Genomic DNA, 23,430 nt, shown 5'->3' with positions numbered 1-23,430 from the left:
ATGTGCCTGGTAATGTTGTTCATTCCATCCCTGGATGGATGCATAGATGTATACATCTAGATAGATGTATACAGGGTGTCCCAGAAAACGTGTCATTGAATTATAATAAAAAAACTACGCCACCTAGAATCATGCGGTCAACAGCATTTGTTCTTATTAGGTTTTTGCCACCTCCTAATGTGAATGTCATGTACTCCAAGTTTAATTATGTAAATATTTGCGAACTGAACTTGGAAATTTGCCAAGTAAAGGTCACGTTTTTAGCCCACCAATATGAAGAGCGTGCCAAATTCACTCAAATTCATGATAATTCACAGTGATATTCACGAGCTATCCCATCGGAAAAAATAGCCGAATATCATGCTTTTCGGAGCACCGGACCATAACGCGCGATGACTTTTTGAGCGCAATCGCTTTCAGTGCGACGAAAGGAGGTTCCGCAGCCAGCCCACAGAGTGATAGTAGAAAAAGTAACACTTTTTAAAATTGGGAGAGGGAAAGCATTATCCCAGCGAAAGTCGGACGTGATAAGCTGTGCCTGTTTTATCTCTTTCTGCGATGCCGGGGAGGGCTGGGTTTCCAACCTCCTTTCGTCGGACTGACAAAGATTGCGCTGAAAAATTCATCGTGCGCTATTCTGCGCGACCTCCGTAGACCATGATGTTCGGCTATTTTTTCCGATGGGATAGCTCCTGAATATCCCTGTCAATTATCATTAATTTGACTAAATTAGACACGCTCTTCACATTGGTGGGGTGAAAAAGTGACCTTTACTAGGCAAATTTCCAACTTCAGCTCGCAAAAATTTACATAATTAAACTTACGCTACACGCCATTCACATGAGGAGGTGGCAAGAACCCAATAAAAACAAATGCCATTGACCGCATGACCCTAGGTGGTGTAGTTTTTTTATTATAATTCAATGACACGTTTTCTGGGACACCCTGTATATCTATATACGTCGTATATATCGAATCGTATCGTATCGTCGTATATATACGTGTATATATCTATATATGTCGTTCTGCATACTCTGCAAAGTCCGCCCAATGCAAAGGGTAAGCCATGATGATGATGGTGGCGATGATGATGATGCACATCATGGATGGAGCCTGAAGTTTTCGGGAAATTTTTTAAATATTAATTTGTAGGTAAAAATCGGGTGAATAAACATGCGCAATAAATTCGTGCAAATTCGGGTGAAAGAAACTGCCAGTGTGCTAAATTTAGGGAGAAGTCTGGCTCAGTTACTCAAACTAACTGTAGTGGTTTGGTGCAAATGGTGATGTGACTGAATTTGCTGCCAAACAAGTAAGTTCGTTCATTCTCGCAGACATCCCAGTGAGAGGAATTTGGCGGGTAAAAATCGGGTTTTACCGTAAAGAGTCAACCTTCGATTCGGGGTGCAAATTCGGGGAAGAATCGATTAAAACGCTAAAACCTTACTCTTTAATTATGGAGTGTTGTACACTATTATTTATTCTGTCACCCACTTGTGTCTTTTTGTTTCATTTCAGGGACAAAGGGTGTTAACTTCTCATCAAAGAAGAGCCAAGAGATACCTGCGCGCTTGAGTTGCCGAGTTCCCTCCATATGGATCCGCAGCTGCAAGAAATGCGCCTGTCCCCACAGTTCAGTGTTCAGCTTTCGAGAGTAAAAGTGGAACCTCCTGATGCTGCGTATCTACACGAACAGGGCCAGATACAGGAACAGTGCTGCAGCGAGTCTTCATCGAGAGCCAGTAGTTGCGGTAATATTCCTAGTACACTATGTAATCAGGAGGGATGTGCAGTATTTAACTACTTGTACTTAAGCTACTGCATTATAGTTAAAAAGTAGTTAGCAACTACTTGCAAAAGTGGTACTTGGAACTACTAGTTAAATTTTCTTTTTAGTTCACTAGAGCAGAATCAACAATAACAAAGACGGTTAAGAGCATCAGCTGTTTACTATACACATTAAAAACAAGACTTTCGTGCAGTAGGCTGCACTTCTTCAGGTTTGAGGACCTGTTACAAGTGGTGAAGCATATATCAAAAAACCAAGTCACATGGTACAAGAGAAAAGGGTAAGGGTGAAGAGAACTACAAACGCGATACAAATATCAACAAAAATGAAAATGAAAAACAAAACGCAATCAGTAGGAGGTGGCTCGACAAGGTCAGACAGATATACAGACGAGTCGGAGTTGTACGTGGAGGAAACCAGTGAACAGCACATGAATAGGCACAGCAGCCAGTTGGCACAAAAGGCTTTAGAATGCGTACGGGGAATTAGGGCTCAAGGGCGAAGGATTGAGGACACACAGCACCTTGATGGCTAAGAGCTTCCAGACTCTGGGAAAGTAACGCGGAGTTGGTGTCTTACTGATTGTGTATCATCGTGTATGATGTGAAAAATGGCAGACAAGTGATAATACAATAAATAGACTCATAGAGTAAAGGACTGTAATAGAGCAGTTAGGTTACAGCGGGCTACAACTACTTTCACTTAGCCTTTCTGTGTGCTCGACGGCCTTCCTTCTTTGTGCTTATTTGCGACAATTCTGATAATTTTTTCACCCTGCGTTATCACGTGCATTCCCAAAATATCAGCACTGAGCATTTGACACAGGCAGCAAAGGCTTATTTAGCGTTGTTATTCAGGGAGAGAATTGCATAACACACTGCAGTGCTCAACGCAGGTGCACAGAGGCGCACGCTTTGCCTGGTGCAAGAGCGAAGAAGCATGTGAGGCAAAAAGGGGTTTCAGTGGGGAGTCGGTACAGTGCTGCAACGGGACTGTCGGATATTGGAGCATTGGTCAAACAGGTTGACTTGTTAGAGTAGTCATAGCACAGAACACACTGGCATCATTTTCTGTTTGAAATGCACATGAGCAGAAAGTACAGTGTTAATCGGGGTACATCGTAACACTGTAACAATTCCGTCCTAGTAGTTGCAAAGTAGTCTTAACTTAGTGCGACGGTGATGTAGTTACACTAGCAGCTAAACTACAATTTGATGCAGTAGAAACTACTAAAGAAGTAGTTACAGCACATCTCTGCGTGCCATCACCAGGCTTCAGTAAGCTATGTTCCACTTGCACAGTAAAGATTTAGGAAATGATCTTGTGGAGCTTGTCATAATGAAGTACATGCAGTAAACAGTTGAAATCTTCACTACGTGTACTTCATGGTGCTTGTGCATCTTCGACACTTACTACCTCTTGGATGTACCTCTGCTGGGAACATGTCATAGTAAGATCTCGGTCCACTGTGTACACAGGCTGACAAATATTTTATGGAATTTCCTCAGAAACATGCCATGGTACATGCTCAGATGTAAGAACTGATGTTCTGAGGCTGGAACAACATAGAAGGGACAAATACATACAAAGCCTCAATTTGCCTAAGAAATTAACGATGAAAGATGAAAGTCACTGCTGGCTAACCTTTTCAGTGACTTTCATCTTACATGCTCAGATGGTAAATGTTCCGCAAAATGCTCTAAAGGAATGAGTCGTAGTAACATTTCAGTAAACTGTGTAGTCAGACAGCAAGTATTCCAGGAAATGTTCCTGAGGAAGACACCACAATAAAGTCACATCAACCATTTACAGGGTGTCCCAGAAAACGTGTCATTGAATTATAATAAAAAAACTACGCCACCTAGAATCATGCGGTCAACGGCATTTGTTCTTATTACGTTTTTGCCGCCTTGTAAAGTTAATGTCATGTACCCCAGGTTTAATTATGCAAATATTTGGGAACTGAACTCAGAAATTTGCCAAGGGAAGGTCACTTTTTTACCCCACCAATATGAAGAGCGTGCCGAATTCACTCAAATTCATGATAATTGGCAGTGATATTCACGAGCTATCCCATCGGAAAAATAGCCGAATATCATGCTTTTCGGAGCACCGGACCATAACGCGCGATGTCTTTCTGAGCGCAATCGCTCGCAGTCCGACGAAAGGAGGTTCCGAAGCCAGCCCACAGAGTGATAGTAGAAAAAGTAACAGTTCCTAAAATTGGGAGAGGGAAAGCATTATCCCAGCGAAAGTCGGACGTGATAAGCCGTGCCTGCGTTATCTCTTTCTGCGATGCCGGGGTGGGCTGGGTTTCCAACCTCCTTTCGTCGGACTGACACAGATTGCGCTGAAAAATTCATCGTGCGCTATTCTGTGCGACCTCCGTAGAGCATGATGTTCGGCTATTTTTTCCGATGGGATAGCTCCTGAATATCCCTGTCAATTATCATTAATTTGAGTAAATTAGACACGCTCTTCACATTGGTGGGGTAAAAAAGTGACCTTTACTAGGCAAATTTCCGACTTAAGCTCGCAAAAAATTACATAATTAAACTTACGTCACACGACATTCACACGAGGAGGTGGCAAAAACCCAGTAAGAACAAATACCGTTGACCACATGACTCTAGGTGGTGTAGTTTTTTTATTATAATTCAATGACACGTTTTCTGGGACACCCTGTATAAGGCGCTTTGTTTTCAGGATTCAAGTTTTCCGAAAATTGGGGTCGGGTAAAAGGGGTGAAACGTTTCAATGTTTTTGTTCACAAAGATTCTTGACCTGATGTTCCTGCATGCAATATGTACAGGTAAGTCGCAATAGCATATAACTGGATTCAAAAAGGGGGTCTAGCTGAAAGTTCAGATGACTGTCACTCAGGGATGGGCAGTATTTAAATACATTGTAATTAAAATACTATTTAAAATGTAGATACATGTATTTATATTTTGTATTTAAATACAGATTCGAAAAATGTATTTATAATTATATTTAAATAACAATTTTCGGGTATTTATTCTTGTAAATACTTTATAAATACTCCTAAATACAGTATATACTGCTTCATATCTTAAAGTCGCTTTGCATTTGACCTTTTGGGAAGAAGGGCGAATTTGGGGCGCAGTTATGCCGTGTTTGAGTCAGCATGCGCATGCGACAAACCATTTTAGATGGCAAGTTCTTCACTGTTGTTGCGGACAACGGTCGCGACTACCCGACTACCTTGTTGTACGGATCATCTTTGTCAAATTTAATTCAAGCATTTGTTCATCGGCCCCTGTAGAGATGCTGTTCGCCTTTACGAATCTGATTGTACGGCCGAACAGAAGATGCCTAAGAGATGCAGTCTTCGAGAAACTTCTAATATTAAAATCGCCATGATAATCTAACAAATAAATGCTATTGTTCGTTGCTGATTTGTTGTTATGATCATCATTATTTCCGTAATTCCAAAGGACATTTTCCTCACAGTATTTATGGTAGTAGTACGGTATTTAAATACTGTATTTATATTTTGTATTTAAATACTCATGTTGAAAAGTATTTATGAAGAGTATTTAAATATCCCTTTCAACAAAGTATTTTGTATTTATATTTAAATACTCAAAAAATGTATTAATGCCCATCCCTGCTGTCACTTCACTTGAAGCTTCACAGTGTGACAAGTTTTACTTCTTCCACGTTTCTTTTACAACAGGTGCGACGGCTGAAATGTGTGACATTAAAGAAGAACCTCGAGAGGACTCTTCAAGCGAACGTCCGATTACACAAGTGAAAACGGAGCCTTACAATGTTGCAATCTCGACAGAACAGGACCAGATGGGACACAACAACTGTGATTCGTCATCAGAAGGTAAATACAAAATGGTCAACTGATTTAGCCACGAAAAGTCTGAGGACAGAAAGGGATGCAGCAGAGATGTTTTTCAGTTTTCCGTTAGGCACGTGTCGGTTTTCGAGCCGTGGTCTCTTCTGTTGGAGAACCTCACGGTAGACAAAATCTTTCTTTCTACAACGTTGCACGATCTCAACTTTCTGCCAGTAACTAATGTTTCTAATTGAGAAGATGTGGAATAGCAGTGATGGCCAGTAGTTAACTACATGTAGTTAAACTACTAGTTAAACTACCTGATTGTAGTTAAAAAGTAGTCACCAACTACTTGCAGAAATGTAGTGACAACTACTAGTTAAACTACTATTTTAAGTAGTTAACTACAGTAGTTAGGTTAGTGAAGGCGCCAACTACGTCCGATTTTGCCGCAAGCTTTACGGGACGATTGTGCTTCCAGCTTTTACCTTGAGCTACTTGTTTGATGAGAACGGAGGTGCGGAGCAATTGTGTCGTGCATGTATACGAAATCTTCACTTGTAATGCTGGTCTAGTAAAGCCTCATTTGCTGTGAAATCTCGCCGCAAGCTTTGTATTTGGCGATCATAGCAATGGCTTGAGCCAAACTTTATCATTGGTTGTGATCCATATTTAGGTGTCCAAGAACACTATAAGGAATTGGTGTTGATGAACATTGAACAACGTTAAGCAGTTATAGATGTAGTTAAACTACATTGCAGTAGTTAAAGAAGTAGTTTTAACTACTCCCCTGAAAAGTAGTTAAACTACTAGTTAAACTACTCAATCTCAAAGTAGTTAGTAGTTATAGTTAAACTACTGTAGAAGTAGTTAGTGGCCATCACTGTGGAATAGAGTCATGGCAGTCTTGTATGGTTCCGGAAAACACGAGTTCAACCCTCTGCCCTTGGAGAAGAAAATTCTTTTAAAGAACTCATTTTGGTATTGAATTGCTGTGTCGCTGGGATACCATGTTACGAAGCACTTCGCAACACCCTGAAGATAACTGTAGTCGTAGAACTGCCTTCGGCGAACGTGAATGGATAAAGCGTCACTTCCTGTCAACGTCTCCCTGCACGGTTCGGTGCCTTCATCAGTGGTGGCTCGAAAGAAAGAAAATGCGTTTTTAAAAGTTCAAGAGCAGTTCAAGAGCTGTCCAAATGAGGAACGTGGAATTTTGCGTACCAAATCTGTGGACTGCACCGTATGAAACGGTCCCATGCGTATAGCGGGTTGCATATGGTGTCTCAGCTCCTTCAACATCAGGACCATGATTGATAAACTGCAACGTATGGATATACGAAGGGAAATGTCTCGGGGTGATATTTTGAACTAGTATTATCCTGGCTGGTTCACTGAATTTTCTACCCTTCTGCGATATATGAATAGGGCCTGACTTTTTCGGGTTTTATTTTTGGCCAAATTCGGGGGGTAAATATCGGGTGATATTTTTCATTGGAAAATTCGGGTGTATTCGGGTTAAATCCCGTAATGGCGTATTCTGTCGTCAGGAATTCGGGTGTATTCGGGTGATTTTTTTTTGTTTAATAAAAACTTGTCTTAACATGGAACTAATGTTTAGCAATGTTATCAAACTTTATTTTAATGCACGCTTACGAGTGCGCCACGCGACCCGGATGTCTTCGGGTGGATTCGGGTTGAACCCGAATTTTCCGGATTTCGTTCGGGGGGTAAATATCGGGCGGATACGGGTTTAACCCTAAAAAGTCAGGCCCTATATATGAATGCTGTTTATTATGTTATGACCCTGACATAGTCTCCACTCCAATGGAAACCTGGGAAGGTATGTTACACATTGGGAAACCGATTCTTGAAAAAGCCTTCCGATCTATTTATTGGTATTTTTATGGCGCCCACGAACAGCAGGAAGGATTGTTTTTCTTTCTTGGGAACGATAGCGGAGAAGTGACTTTCATAACAGCGAATACTTTCATAACAGCGAATATGTTCCAATGGAGACCCCTGACATTGAGGGTGTCGTCTGCAACCTTACTATCTACAGTACTACTGGTTTATTGCAATCCCATTACAGTTTAAACTCTATATAACAAAATTCGAACTGACCGCACTTTAACTCGTCAAATAAAATCGCTCAATAGACGGCACATTATGTTCAGAAAAAATAGCCCAAACACCAACCCACGTGGCCCATTCTTCGCTGCGCTGTCAACAGACTGCCGTAAAACACGGAATGCACGCTTATTATTGAATGTCACCAATTTTCAATGAGTACAAACATCATGAGCTGCTTGCTGTTCAGGAGTGTCCGAAGAAGTGAAGTTTTGGATGGACCGTACTTTCCACCGTGGCGAGTGCAGGATGTTTGTATGTCGTGCATAGGATAGCCATTTTCCTTTTCAGCCATGGACACAACATTGATTATCGTAAGTTCTTCAACGACCGGCAAAACCTTTGCTTTGTGGACTGCACTAGTCATAAATAGACCCTGATGTTTTAGGGTTAAACCCTATTTTTCCCCGAATTTGCACCCCGAATTGAGGTTCATCTATCTAGGGTTAAACCCGATTTCTACCTGCAAAACTGCACCTAGGCTAGGCGCCTCAAGGCATCGACATACTAGTTTCTCACAAGATATGCGACTGCCCCTTACTTCTGGCACTCCGGATAAACGGTAGAGTGAACGTTTATTCCACAATAATGCCCAATTTCTCCCCGAACTTAGTCTGATGGTAATTTTTCTGCCCGAATTTGCGTGAATTTTCGACATCAATTTATTGACCCGATTTCTGCCCCCCGAATTTGGGAAAATATAAAACCCGAAAACTTGAGGGTCTAGTCATAAAGCCTCACTAGGAAATGAATTAGTAACAGGGGAGGGATTTCTCAGTTCCGGCTGCGAAAGCACGTGGCAAAAGTGATGAACGCTTGATTCCCTAATTACGTCATTTCATGTGACATTGTCACATTGTTATTCCTGCCCTCACCTATGGGCTGGACTCATCATACCCCTCTCTCACCTCTCCCCCGGACATAGGGAGAGGCGCGTGCGACGGTGCAAATCGAGAGTTCCTTGTGTTTGCTGCCTACAGGCTTCGTTCAAGAGAATGTGTCTAACAAAACCACTTCGTTTAATCGAGTGCTGAAGTGCATTGTCGTCTGTGGGGGAATGTACGTGCAACACAAATAATACGTCCAATACGGCTGATACAGATGATTTCTCTAAGCCGGCGTTCACACGGGGCAACTTTTCCCAGCAACTCGAAGCAACTCAAACCAACGTCTTTTGAGCAATTTCGAGTCCGCGTTCACACGCAGCAACTCTGTAGCTCCACCCACAAGCAACCTTATGGCGACCGGACAATGTGGGTTCGAATCGAACTGGTGGAATCTTTTCTTTAGCTGCTGTTTATCAACTTTCAGTCAGTTTTATTGCTCCAATAGATCATTATTGCCGTCCAGAAGTGGCAACTGATATGTTTCCGTGAAGTTCGTAAAAAAGAAAAAGTTATTTTTTAGCTGCACCTCCAGGATTTGAACCTATGAACCCACGAACGAAGTCCACAACGCCATCGGGAGTCACGTGGCAATGCTTCCCTCTCTGATTGGCCGATGCACGAGCAACTTCTCAAGTTTTCGGTCCGGGAGCGATTCGCAGCAACTCAGAGCAACTCGAGTTGCTGGAGGTTGCCGGCTGACAGCAACTCCAAAGTTGCTCATAGTTGCTGCAAAAAGTTGCCTCGTGTGAACGCTGCCTAAATCGACGTTTGTTTGTTAACTCAACTGCATTACACTCTCAGATCCAACCTTCATCGTGGATGATATATCGTTCTCTTTTATGATTCGCTTCACAGATCTGCAGTTTGAGAGTAAGAAATAGAACTCTACTCGAGCAACGTCATCATCACGTTGGTATACAGACTGAAACTGAAACTGAAACAAGTCAAAAGGGGAGGCCTGGTTTCCACGAACGAGCACTTGTTCGCTGCCTCCCATTGAAAGAAGAGTAGGACAAAATGTCGCGTCCATTTCAGGGACCATTATAATTAGAGCCTGAAGTTTTCGGGTAATATTTTTTTCAAAATTCGGGTTGTAAAAATCGGGTAAATAAACACGTGCACTAAATTCGTGGGAATTCGGGCGAAAAAACTTCCAGTATGCTAAACTCAGGGAGAAATCGGGCTCAGTTACTCAAACTGACCGTACAGGTTTGGTACAAACGGTGATGTAACTGAATTTTTCTGTCAAACAAGTAAGTTAGCGCATTCCTACAGACATCCCAGTGAGGGCAATTTGCCGGGTAAAAATCGGGTTTCACCCTAAAGAGGCAACCTTCCATTCGGGGCGCAAATTCGGGGAACAATCGGGTAAAACCCTAAAACTTCAGGCTCTAATTGTAATCCCCTCAAGGTCGTGGCATTCGCGTGCGACCTTGTTCGCCCCCTAGCTTCCGCCGTAGTTCAACTCTACCGCATCGGTGGCACCGTTGAACGCTGTGACTTCATTTGTTTACAAACCGGGAGAGTTCTATACAGTGGCGTTGCGAGCAAAGATGCGGGTGTTCCTGCACTGGCGTCTGCGGCAGAGCCATTTATAGGGAGAGTTTGGCCATTCTCTGATCTTTTGCCGCCTCGTGGGTGGAGCCTATTTTGACGTCAGAGTCATCGTTGCACCGCCCAAAAAGACTGAATCCAAGCAGAATCCGCTTATCAGCCATCTGATGCGCGCCACATTGATGCTGTCCGTCAGCGTTGTTGTCGCAATGAATGCAATGTACAGGAATAACCGGCTTATGACCCACAGCCGCCTCTGACAAGGGGGGTTTTGTTACCAAACTGAAAGAGTTCAAGGACGAAGCGCTTTCGAAGGACAATGTACGCACGTGCCTTCCCTCCTTGCGTCGTAAACAACGATCAGCATCAATATGGCGTCGGCGACCGGCTGACAACAATAGAGCACGACGAGGGAGGTGGCTTAGCCGTGACGTCGCATGACGCGCTTCAAGTTAGGCTCCTCCTAATGGCCAAACTCTCCCTATAAACGGCTCTGGTCTGCGGTTGGTGCAAGCGCACCCGCATCCCGCGTCTCGGGTGTAATTGCGGGTGCAGTTACGAATTTACTTACCCGGACTCGGCTGTATTTACGGGCAGGCGAGCACTTCGGGGGGTAGGACGTAATGTGCCAGACGGGTCTTCATCCGTTTCTTCGGTCATGACCTGGTTGTCTGCGATGATGAGTTTGGCAGCATCGCAAGCGCCAGTATCGCCATCCCAAGTGGAGAATATATCTGCTCTCCATCGTGCCTCTTTGTTGGCCGTGCTGTCTCAATCCTCGTAAGACAGTGAGCCTCGCCTACCTTGCAGACCATGAGGAAGCAGAGCGTTCTACACGTTCGCGCACACCGTTGTAGTGACGCGTTTCTTGTTCCTGTGGCGCAAGTACATCTTTTAGAAGTAACGGTTGTATAGCAATGTTATGTAAGCTGAACGCTTAAGGGGGTACGCTGGGATCAGCTCGCAAAAAAAAAAGAAGATAGAAAGCGAAAAACGAAAAAGAAACGAAAAAACGAAACTGGTTTTCTGGAAATAACGGTTTTGGTGAGAAAAATCTATCTTGAATGTGATCCCAAAGTATTTTTCTTCAAATCCGCCCCAAAGTCCCTCAAAATTCGCTTTTTTCTGAGGCACGGTGGCGGGCAATATCGCGAAAATGCCGAAAAATCGTCGTTTTTCGAACTGCCGTATCCCAGGAATTATGCGACCGAGCGACACGCCATCTGTGAACCAATCGAAAGTATTTTTACTCCTATTGAAAGTTCCCGTGCACCCAACTTTTGAGAAACTGAGAAGCACTCTGACGGAGAGGGAAAGTTCCAGGGTCCCCAAGCGAGAATCCGTGCCGTGTGATCTCCGCGTGCATTAAGAGGGGATACCACCTCCGGCGGCCCCATGTATTTTCTATGGGACAAACTTTGCAGTCTCTTTCGGTAAATATTGAACCGATTTTCACGAGACTGGTCTTGTTTGATAGTATTCGGAAATGCGCTTTGTCGCTTCAGGAAAAAATATTGCTTTTCTCAAGACATTTTTCTAAACGCGTTATTGAAGTACAAAAAATTACCAAAATTGGATACACAAGCTTTGACACGCTCTGATAAAAAAACTAAGAGACCTATGCGGAAATTTTCCTGGAGCGGCAAAGCAAAAATCTTTCTAGAGCATTTTAACACGGGGATCATCCACATCCGATTATCTGTTCTCTCGATATATGATAAAATGTGAAGGTTGGTAACGCGCTGCATTTTGCGCCTTCCTGTGGCGCCATATCGCGGGCTAAAGGGGTACAAAGAATCCCTCCGCCACACAGCAGCGTAAATCCAACACCCTATCCTAGATTCCCTTTCCTGAAAGGTTCCATTCCCTCTTATGAAGTCTTTGAAACAGCTCTTTATGGGAGATTAGGTAAGGGAATGACAAAAGCGTCTGCTGTTTGGGATTGTTGGAGATAGTATGTGTGTCGCAATCTCCCAGTCTGTTCCCTGCCTAGGGTTTTTCCGACCTGATCGGTATGGCAATGCAAGTTTTCCGGCAGGCAAGTCTGCAGCTATGTCGATCACCCTTGTTTGTTTTCTGTGCACAGTGGCCGCCAATTTTTCGGTGAAAGGACCATGTATCCTACTTTTATATGGTGCTGTCTTTGAAAGCATACAGGTTTTTAATTGCACTGAGTATGAAAATCGGCACTGCTTTTGTTATTAGTTGCTCCGGTGCAGGGTTTTAGGAAAAAATGCCCCCACCCCCCAAATAATCAAAATGCCACTGAAAAAATTATCAGCTGGAAGAAATGTGCACACAAAAAATGTCCCCTGAGGGACATCCAATATTGATGCGCCTGGGATTGTTCACTTTGGACGTCGGCTTTTTGCTACAGTGTGAATAAACACGGGGGAGGGGGGGGATATGAAGATGAATTAAAGAAAAACGGAAAAAAGGAAAGGTCAACCGAAGCGAGTAGTCGTATATTCTGTTTGAATTCCGAATCAAACATGCAATTCAACGTTCGAATTCCTAATCGCATCGATGTTTCTTCCAAACACATTTCAATAATTGATTGATTGATTATTTAAAAGAAAACCAGGGAGAAACATTTCAATAATGTCGAAGCTGCACACGTTAGACTAGAGGGCACCAGCGGCATGGCCGAGTGGGCTAAGGCGTCCGCTCGTTGGTGGTAACCAAGGTCGTGCTGAAGACTGGGAGGTGGTGGGTTCGAATCCTACCGCCGGCTGTGCTGTCTGAGGTTTTCCCTGGGTTTTCCGAAGACTTTCCAGACGAATGTCGGCACAGTTCCCCCTGAAGTCGGCCCAGGACGCATACTAACCCCCCTGTCCCCCACTCCTTCCTGCTATCCTCTCTCCGTCTGTCCACATCTGTACGTCGCTCATAGCCACAGTTGCTTCGCGGCGCTAACACCCAATAAAAAAAAAAAGACTAGAGGGCATAAAATAATGTGAGCGCTGCTCCAGCATGGAAAGCAACGGAGGACACGAAACGTCTAGGTAAATTGCAGCAAGATAAGCTAAGTTGATAAGGAAATTTAAAGATTACGTCCGTTTCATGCTGAATAATGATTTCGCATGTGGTGGATACCATGCGTACGGGTGTAGAAAAAAATGGTCGACAAAAAATGGCCCCTCAAGCAGTCTTGTGCCCGTTACTCGACAAAAGTAATTGATTACCGTTACCGTTACTTCTACGCAAAAGCTAATTGATTACCGTTACCAATTACTCGACTCCAAATGTGATTGAGTAACGAGTAGAAAAGTAATGCGTTACTCCGGTCGTTACTCTACATTCACGCAAATTATACCCGTCCTTGTGTGCCTCAAGAAAAAAAAAAGAAGAAGAAGAAAAGAAAGAAAAGAAAAAGCTGTTGAACAGCGGAACAGCTGAAGAACAGCAAAAAACGCAAACGCGTGGAAGAGGTAGATCTGTACGGCTACTGTATTTATGGCCCCGGAAGCCATTGACCCGATTGTGGGAGAACATTGCGTGGAACTTCCCCATGACTCACTAAACCCCAAAAGCTTCATGTACCACACCTCTGGTGTAGGAAGGGATTTGGGAGAGCGACCATGAGATTCCAGAACGTTATTACAATGACCTCCGCTTGCTAGTAGAACTAGAGTCACTAAAAAAGAAGAACGGCCCAACTAAGGCTGAATGAACGTCGAATGAACGTCGAATGAACGTTTCATCAAACGCAGATTCACCGAAACCGAAAATCGAAAAAGTCATTATTTTTCGTTGTACCATGGCGAAATTATCTTCGTAGCACCCGCAGATTTCGGGTAGCTTACGCGCACATATCGCTATCCCATTTCAGATCTTTCCCTACCAATGAAAAAGGTGCCCAGAAAATGTAGAGGTTGCTCCCAGCTTGGGGTCTTTTTTTTTTTTTTTCAATATGTGCCCTACTGGTATGCGTGATTGTTCCGCACTGTTCTATTCCGCTGTGCTGTTCGTGAATGACAAAGATATGAAAATAACCAGTGGTCTCCCCTCTTCAGCTGAAAAACCAAACAAACAAACAAAAAAAAAGAAGAAAAATTTCGCATATTCGTTTCGAATACAGCTATTTACAATTCGTTTCGCATGTAGTGCCCCTGCGAATTAACTTCTATCGGAATGAAGTTCACCAGGGCGCCGACAATCGCTCATCGGACAAGAGCTCACCCAACGATATCGCTCACATATTTACCGACTGCGACTCTTTTACTGCCATGGCCTTTTCTTTTTCTTCTGTGGGTTCAAATGTCCCCGGACAAAATGTCCCCGGACGAAACGTCCCTGGACAAAATGTCCCCGGACGAAACGTCCCTGGACAAAATGTCCCCGGACGAAACGTCCCTGGACAAAATGTCCCCGGACAAAATGTCCCCAGCTGCCGTCACTCAGCCGTCTGCCAGTCCTCAACTGCATTCTTGTTCGGCGGATTAAAAAATCAAATTATTCAGATTTTTTTCATTTAAATATGATGAATATTGATTAAATCACTGAGTTGATTTTTGTCTTCTAAGACAGAGCTTCACCTCATGGCTTCCGTGTGCCACCTCGTAGTAGCGAAATCACTTTTTGAGCACATACAAAGAAGGGCGTCTAGACTTCTAACAGTGCGGCTAACAGTTACTAGCTAATGCAAATGGAGATCTATTTGAAAACTATATATTATGAATTACACCGAATAGTAATAGGAAAAAGAAATAACTGGAAAAGTTCTACGCTCGTAGAATGACCACCCGCCATGTGTAACCAAATTGATTGCCAGTGTGCCAGAGAGCCACTGAAGGGGTCACGTGACGCTGTTTGTGCTAAAAGTCACTGAAGTATAATATATTTCAGGCTGTGGTTCATTTCCAGGCTCAGTCTCATCTTCCCCAGCGTCTCCAGTTTTATGTTACTATTCGAATTCAAACATAACATAAGGGAGGTGATTTAAATCTTGATTAATATTCATGACTTAAATCGCGATTAAAATCGGTGGTTTAAATCAATCAACCCTGCACATGGTAGCATGAAAAACATTGGTCACATTTGAGGTACCAACGGCTGTGCAACCGGACGGCATCTGGGGACCATTTCGTCCGGGGACGTTTTGTCCGGATCCCGAGACTCGTAAACATCAAGCATAGACATGAAAGAACTAAGATGTGGGTTCGAGTCCTACAGCTGGCTAACCTTTTCAGTGACTTTCTCCTTTCATCGTTAATCAAGCATAGGTTCGCTTGCGTGTGTGTTTTGCAGATTGGAGAAATTCTATATGGTAATGTAATCAATCAATCAATCAATGTACCACATTTTTTTCTGTGAATACACAGCACTTGGCTTTACGAAAGCCTAGCTTCTATCTGCGAAATGTTTTGCAACTCCCAGCCAAAGAAACATCAGCAGGTCAATATAATTTTAAAGAAATAAGCGCGGCGAACGAAACATAACACTTCGACTTTGCGTGCTGGTGTCGAAGAACTCAGACATGGAAAGCTTAGGAAAGCTAAGATAACATCAACCCCAGAAGTCAGGAGATGCTGTCCACAAAGAGACAATGAAGAAGAATTCGCCTTGGTCGGACCTGTCTTTTTTCCTTTAGCTCAGTTGACCTTGGCAACCCACACAAGACGGGAGATCCCTGCACCTCAATAGTCAAGGAGGTCACACGTGTTTATGGAACTACACAATCCCGCGGAGGAGAAACTCGTAACAGGGGTATTCATTAGAGCTTTCACCTTGATGAGACCCGGATGTTTCTGTGGCGCCATCTACATGCGACAAAGTCGTGAATCGGAGATGGCTCCTCGGTGATATCCCCTCTTAAGATTGGCTGCTTCTCGGTTGCCAAGGGCAACCGGCTCCTCTGGCCTCTGGCGGCTCTTTCTCAGGAAGGGATTGCGATCTCAACTCTTCCTTTCTGTTTCTCGCAATGTTTTTCGGACTTGGACGATTCTTACGATGGCCAAACAAGATTTGAAATGAAACTATGGCACTGCCCGGAAGTATTTTGGTAGCTGCAATTCAGCACACCCAGAGCGAATAGGTGGGGGGCCAATAGGAGGACGTGAAGGGCCTGCATTTCCCGAACCTCTGCGCTAGCCTAAGAGACTGCAGCGTTACCCTTGTTTCGCGTGTTGCAAGGCTTCTGCCATAGTCGTTAAGTCATTGATTTGGCGGTCTTGGGCTCAAGTTGCCCTTGTGCTATGAAAATCAATTACACACACATGCACACACCTTAAAGTAGCACAGAAGTCATTTTCAACACCCAGTTTTCTTCCTATAAAACTGTTAAGTAGACCAGTAAGATGCACCATGCGAAGTAATTTACACCACAGAGTCATAATTATCGCAGAAATTGAATTTAAAATACGACGCTAAAAGCGACCGTGCGCAACGGTGGTGAAGAGCAGTACCAGCCTGTGATCTGCCTAGAACCTCGCGCTGACGCTATAAGGATGACGCTCGCTGATTGGTCTAGAGAAATGTTGTCTGCTACTCCGCTGTCGTCTGCTACTCGGCTGTTCGGGATTCTGATAAAGCCTTTCTCCTTGCTCGGCAATGCTTCGGCCGCTTCTTCTATCCCCAATTCTCCGGGAAAACTGGCAAAACAGGTTTACGGCGGCAAAGGGACAAGGCGCTGACCCCCACTGATCGGCAAACCAGAACGAGTCTCCTCATGCCGTCATCGGTGACGTGCCATCATACCTCCTCATCCTCGTTATAGCTGGAGTGGCGAGTTAAGGGTGAAGGCGCGGAGCTATGTTTATGCGAGTTTTTTTCTGGGAAACAAATTGCACACATCAAAACCTTTCGCGCTATTCGGTATAATGATACACACACTTTCATCAGATGTCTATATCTGAATTTTTTTTGGATGGCCCTCTGTACTCCTTTAATGTCTAAACATCCCCCTGACACACCAGCAGCTCGCTGGCCGGCGTCCAGTCAGGCACCTCCAGGCCGATGCACACTCTGAAGTCTGGTGCAACGGACGAATCTCGATTGAGCAAACTGTTGCACGTGTTCATGTGTTTCAATTACCGGGCATCCTCTCCCACTGAAATTACACAACTTTGATAGAACATAGATGGGTAGAAATCCAGCGAACCGGTAGAATGTAGGAAGGAGTTGCCTCAGAACAGAAGCCGCCGATATTTCGAACAGAGACCGTTCTTCTTCTGGGCACCGTCCTCATCATTGGCATGGTATTTAAAGGGTTAGGTGTGACGTGTTTAAAGGTTCAAGGCGAATTGTGGGTCAACAGCCCGGAGGGAAGAAAGGTTCCGTACGGGGTTTTACGGCCGGAGTGAATGGCTGCTTTGTTAGGGTGTGGAGGGGATTATGTGAACGTAGTGATCTAGGCTACAGACCGGTTACAGAAAAATGGAAGGTTCACGAACACGTGGACGAAACGGGACAACAGGCAAGAATTGGCAAGCATAGTGAAAGATAAGGAGGTTAGTGATTACGTGGGGAAAATTCCAGAACCAGCAACGTCTTTTTTTTAAAAATATATTTCTAATGCAAAGTTGTGGCATGCAATAAAGGAAGTAGAAAGCAGTGGCCATGCAGAACATAACAGATGATAATGGAGGTAGAAGGGAAAAGCATATTTTATTTGTGAAGTGTTTCTAGGGTGCCTTGTGATTTGTTGATACCGGACGGGTGAAGAACGTTGAACTTGTACATGAGATAAGACTCCCTATCACGTCTGTCACGTGTGGATCTAAACCCGGTTTCTAGAATGTATAGTTTAATGTTGTCAAAATTGTGACCAGGAACGTTAAAGTGTTCGGCGACTGCTTTGGGGAGTTTGTTGTTTGATAGAACATGTGCATCAGCTGGTGCATTACGTAGACTGCCATACGTAGATTGCGGAGACAAGGACATGTACAAAAAAGACGCGGACGCAGCGCTGAACTGCCAACCAAAGCGGCAGTTCAATTCAGACCAGCTACGTATGCCTAGAAATGGAAGATTTCCGGAAATTTTGAGTCGCTCGAAAAAATATCGGTTTCGTTCGGGTTTTTTCCGAAAAATCGGAAAAATGGCGGAATTGGTGGTGGTTGGCGGATTAGAGGCACCCAAGGCACTGTTGGCAGGTTGGAACGCATCGAAGGCACGAAAATTTACATTTTTGAATTTTGTCGCCTGGAAGTTTTGGGGCAGTTGTTCTGGAGACGAGGAAAAAAACAAAAAAAAAACGTTTTTTCCCCAAAAATTTTCATTTTTTTTCTGGGGCTTCGCATCTCTATGTATACCCTCAAAAAAAGGAAAAATGACGGTGTTAACCCCGCTCTGCGCTGTTCCTGCAGCGAGGCCTGATTTTTTTTTTACCTCTGCGCACGTTCATATGTCCCAATAACTGGGCGTTTTCACCCATTGAAACGCGTGACTTCGATGGGAGCTGAGCGTCAGTTGGTGCGGTACGTAGACCGCCACATTTCATTTCTGGAGTCACAGTTACGTAATTTCAAATATCAAGAAAAATGATGCAGGTTGTTAGGTGACTCTAACATTGCAAATATGAGCTCCGATATTTTTTGTTTTGGTACAGGCAATGCTCAAAATGCAAATGCCTCATTGAAAATTGCCTTTCTTTTCCCTTTCAAACAATCTGACCAATGGGAGCTAACTTTTAGGCTTGTGTGATGATAGGTGGAAGATTCTGGGGTAAGGGGCAAATATACCGGGGACATTCAAAAACTTCTATGCCCAACATATACCTACGCGACAACTCCAGATTCATGACTGCCAAAGTCCCAGCTCGCTCGTGACCAGCTCACTGTTGGCACAAGAATGAATACCGGAAACAGGTATATAAAAAGAATCGCGGAAAAAAGGATAAAATTCCTAGGGTTTTCAATCGTAATGCGCTTGTTTATCAAATCACGTTGTTGCTTGTGCCAAAATTTTATCACGTGGGGTGTTGCATTGATGGATGGCTTGTGGATAACTGAGTAAGGACGCCCAAATTTGTTGTCTTACGATAACTGTAGGAGAATGACGCGGCAGTGCCGTGTATGCCAAAGGGAGTCTGGCCATTAGGAGGAGCCTAAAAAAGGGGCTCGACCTGTCAATCAAATTGAGCGTTTTTCATTGGCTGCTGTTTTCTATGTGGGCCGCCATGACACCAAAATTTTCCCGAAAATGGCGGCGTAGCTTGGAACGGCGAAGCGAGGATTTCATGACGATTTTTTTTCACAAATTACGTCAATTTTATTCCGTAAGTGTACATTCTGTTGCAATTATCTTGCAAATCACCTTTAAATTACGCTCCAGTGCCGATGTTTACCCTAAAATAATATGTTTCGTCGTCCTTGTTAGGCCTAGTAACGACAGCGATCACAGGCAAATAGCGAGAAAAACGCTACAAATGGCCAAAAATTTTCATTTTATGACATACTTTTATCCATAAACACACCTTTGCCCGTTCTTGGTTCAGTCTTGTTATGTTTCATAGTTAAAATACGTATAATACCGGCAGTCTGTTCCAACTAGCGGTTCTGCCGGCCAATCAGTTCTGCTAGCAAGCACTTCTGCTTCTGCTACTTCTGCTATTCTGCGTCTTCCCGGCGTGCCCCTCACCATCCAGATGGCGCCGTTAAAAGTGGACGCAAAATCCATTATGTTGCTAGGTCGTCAGGGAATATCCTATGCAATCTAATCCAATCCAGTTTCCCGAAAATGTCGGCACCCAGTTAATACAGGTAATATATAGCTTGGATAGCCTGGGGTTAATAGCGAACTGTATTTTGGCTCGTGATTGGCCAGAGCGCTCAAAAAGTGGGTGGAGCTCCAGGTATAGGCATGTTCCATTAATGGCCAGACTCCCTTTGGCATACACGGCTCTGTGACGCGGTGCACGTCAGCCCACTCTGGTGCCCACATCTTCGTACTCTCTCTCCTTCCGCTCGTAGTGCGCACACTAGGGTCCAGACCTTCGGCACGCATACAACGAGCGGCATTGCTGTGTTGCAAGTCGGTTCGCTCCACGTGTCACGCAGCAGCACGTGAATGTCGTGAATCTCGATTGCTCAAGATCGCCCGCGTGTGTCATTTCTGTCGGCAAATGTGACAGTCAATCAATCATCGTTCATCGCTCATACCTGTAGATAGGTTTTAACTACCACACTCTCTCTCACATCATCTTTCCCATAATCGTCTCCGACACACTCAGCATAGTTTTGGCGCTCTATGGCCTTTGTTGCCTTTGTGCCATTAAACACATAATCAATCAATCAATCAATCAATCAATCAAATGTGACAGCTGTGCCAGTATAGTACGAACCCGTCTGCACTCTCACTGTTCCATTTATGAAATTTCAGATGCAACAGCGAGCAGTCGCGTGCTTAGTGTTAAAGGTGAGCCCACAGACACTTGCGACACGTCGTCGTCGTCGTCATCCAGCCCGAGCCACCCTGTCATGGCGGACGACCCGAAGGGAGGCAAGGGGCCCGAGTGCGACCTCCGCCCAGCTACGTCCTGCCGGTCCGAGAGTGCCCAGGACGACACGCAGAAGCACACTGAGAAGGTGCTCCACAGCTGCAACATCTGTCCTGCGAAGTTCAGCCACAAGACGAGCTTGCAGCGTCACAACAGGATACACACGGGTGTGAAGCCGTACAAGTGCGATCTCTGTCCTGCGGCGTTCGGCCACAGCTCAAGCCTGCAGTACCACAAGAAGGTGCACGCGGGCGGCAACGCGAGGCAACACAAGTGCGACCTCTGTCCCTCCGAGTTCACCCGACCGCAGCACCTGAAGGACCACATGCGGATTCATACGGGCGAGAAGCCGTACAAGTGCGACCTCTGTCCCGCCGAGTTCGTCCGGAGCACGTACCTGCGGTCTCACAGGAGGGCGCACACGGGCGTGAAGCCACACAAGTGCAGTGTCTGCGCCGCAGAGTTCAGCCACGGAGCGCACCTGCGGCGCCACACGCGGACACACGCGGGCGAGAGGCCGTACAAGTGCAGTCTCTGTCCCGCTGAGCTCGCGCGGCTCCAGGACATGGAGAATCACATGCGTACTCATGCTGATGAGAAGCCGTACAAGTGCGATCTCTGCACTGCAACATTCAGTTACGTGACAGACTTGCGGCGTCATGAAAAGACACACACTAGTGTAAAGGAATACAAGTGCGATCTCTGTCCTACTCAGTTCACCCTGCTGCGCAGCTTGAAGGAACACACATGGATTCATACTGGTGTGAAGTCGTTCAAGTGCGATTTCTGTCCTGCAGAGTTCATCCTGAGCGCGCACCTCCAGCGTCACAAAAAGACACACACTGGGCTAGAAGCTGTAGAAGTGCAGTCTTCGTCCCACTGTGTTCACCCGGCTCCAACACGTGAAAAATAACATACATACCCATACTTGTGAAAACCCGTACAAGTGCGATCTCCGTCCTGCAGAGTTCAGCTACAGCACGAACTTGAGGCGTCACAAGACATACGCTGGTGTAAGGAAATACAAGTGCGGTCTCTGTCCCTCTGAGTCCACCCTGCTGCACTGCCTGAAGGAACACACATGGATTCATACTGGTGAGAAGCCATTCAAGTGCGATTTCTGTCCTGCAGAGTTTGCCCTAAGCAGGCACCCCCAGCGTCACAAGAAGACACACATGGGTGAGAAGCCATACAAGTGCTGTCTCTGCCCTACAGAGCTCATCCGGAGCAATAACCTGCAGTGTCACATGAACTGACAAACTGGCAAGAAGCCATGCAAGTGCAGCCCCTGTCCTTCAGCGTTCTGCCAGTGCTTGCCCCTGCAGCCTCACAACAAGACACACGTGCACAAGAAGCCATATACAGGGTGTCCCAGAAAACGTGTCATTGAATTATAATAGAAAAACTACACCACCTAGAGTCATGCGGTCAATGGTATTTGTTCTTACTGGGTTTTTGCCACCTCCTCGTGTGAATGTCGTGTAACGTAAGTTTAATTATGTAAATTTTTGCGAGCTTAAGTCGGAAATTTGCCTAGTAAAGGTCACTTTTTTACCTCACCAATGTGAAGAGCGTGTCTAATTTAGTCAAATTAATGATAACTGACAGGGATATTCAGGAGCTATCCCATCGGAAAAAATAGCCGAACATCATGCCTTACGGAGGTCGCACAGAATAGCGCACGATGAATTTTTCAGCGCGATCTTTGTCAGTCCGACGAAAGGAGGTTGGAAACCCAGCCCTCCCCGACATCGCAGAAAGATATAAAACAGGAACGGCTTATCACGTCCGACTTTCGCTGGGATAATGCTTCCCCTCTCCCAATTTTAGGAACTGTTACTTTTTCTACTATCACTCTGTGGGCTGGCTTCGGAACCTCCTTTCGTCGCACTGAGAGCAATTGCGCTCAAAAGTCGTCGCGCGTTATGGTCCGGTGCTCCGAAAAGCATTTTTTTTCCGGCTATTTTTTCCGATGTGATAGCTCGTGAATATCACTGTGAATTATCATGAATTTGAGTGAATTCGGCACACTCTTTATATTGGTGGGGTAAAAAAGTCACCTTTACTTGGCAAATTTCCGAGCTCAGTTCGCAAATATTTACGTAATTAAACTTAGAGTACATGACATTCACATTAGGAGGCGGCAAAAGCTAATAAGAACAAATGCTGTTGACCGCATGATTCTAGGTGGCGTAGTTCTTTTATTATAATTCAATGACACGTTTTCTGCGACACCCTGTATGTGATCTCTGTCCTGCTGACATACGGGTGAGAAGCTGTCCAGGTGTAACCTCTGTCCTGCCACGTGTCCTCTACCCCGGAACCCCAAGAAGAGGAAAGATTGTGCAGGTGCGAACTGTACCCCTCCACGTTTTATTCCTGCGTGACGTTTAAAACTCACCTCACGTGCACGAACAGACTGTGGTTCAAGAGAGTTATGATCTGGCAGGGTTAGTGACACATCTAAAACATCGAAAAAAAGAAAAATGTGGTGGGAAGACGAAGACAAGCACGCACAAAAAGACACCCCCTACGCACTCTGAACTGCTGGATTTCCAGATTTCCAAAGCTGTATTTCCATCAGTCATGGCCTGATCCATAGTGCAAGACATATCAGCACCCCCTTTCCAGGCACACGCTTTCCGGACAAAACGGCACACTCGTCGTCACGCAACGACGCAGAAACTGCAAAAGTGCCGCGACAGCTCAGACGTATACAGCCAGACCCACGCCTCATGATTTCTATAGCCGACGCGTGCTTAATCCACTAATAAACGAGGAGATGTAATGGGATCTGTTTTGTTTCTGTTACTGCCAC

At 44.9% G+C, this 23,430-nt stretch overlaps 1 protein-coding gene across 3 annotated transcripts in view; it reads left to right on the top strand.

Moving 5' to 3' along the window:
• Positions 1 to 1,524: 1,524 nt before the first annotated feature.
• The window catches only part of LOC135375395 (zinc finger protein 431-like), a 32,055-nt gene continuing 10,149 nt past the window's right edge, over positions 1,525 to 23,430 (top strand). For 2 of the 3 annotated variants that reach the window (XM_064608115.1, XM_064608117.1), the window contains exons 1-2: positions 1,525 to 1,751; positions 5,490 to 5,645. In XM_064608115.1, coding sequence (XP_064464185.1) covers positions 1,595 to 1,751; positions 5,490 to 5,645 — 313 coding nt within the window. In that variant the 5' untranslated portion in view covers positions 1,525 to 1,594. Of the gene's footprint in view, positions 1,752 to 5,489; positions 5,646 to 20,494; positions 21,870 to 23,430 lie in introns of those variants that run through there. The other variant, XM_064608116.1, reaches the window with a different exon arrangement.

This window comes from Ornithodoros turicata, unplaced genomic scaffold (assembly GCF_037126465.1).
Source record: "Ornithodoros turicata isolate Travis unplaced genomic scaffold, ASM3712646v1 ctg00000858.1, whole genome shotgun sequence".
In the NCBI taxonomy this organism is placed as follows: domain Eukaryota; kingdom Metazoa; phylum Arthropoda; class Arachnida; order Ixodida; family Argasidae; genus Ornithodoros; species Ornithodoros turicata.
The sequence above is the reverse complement of the archived record's forward strand: the minus strand, read 5'-3'. Positions and strand labels throughout refer to the sequence as shown.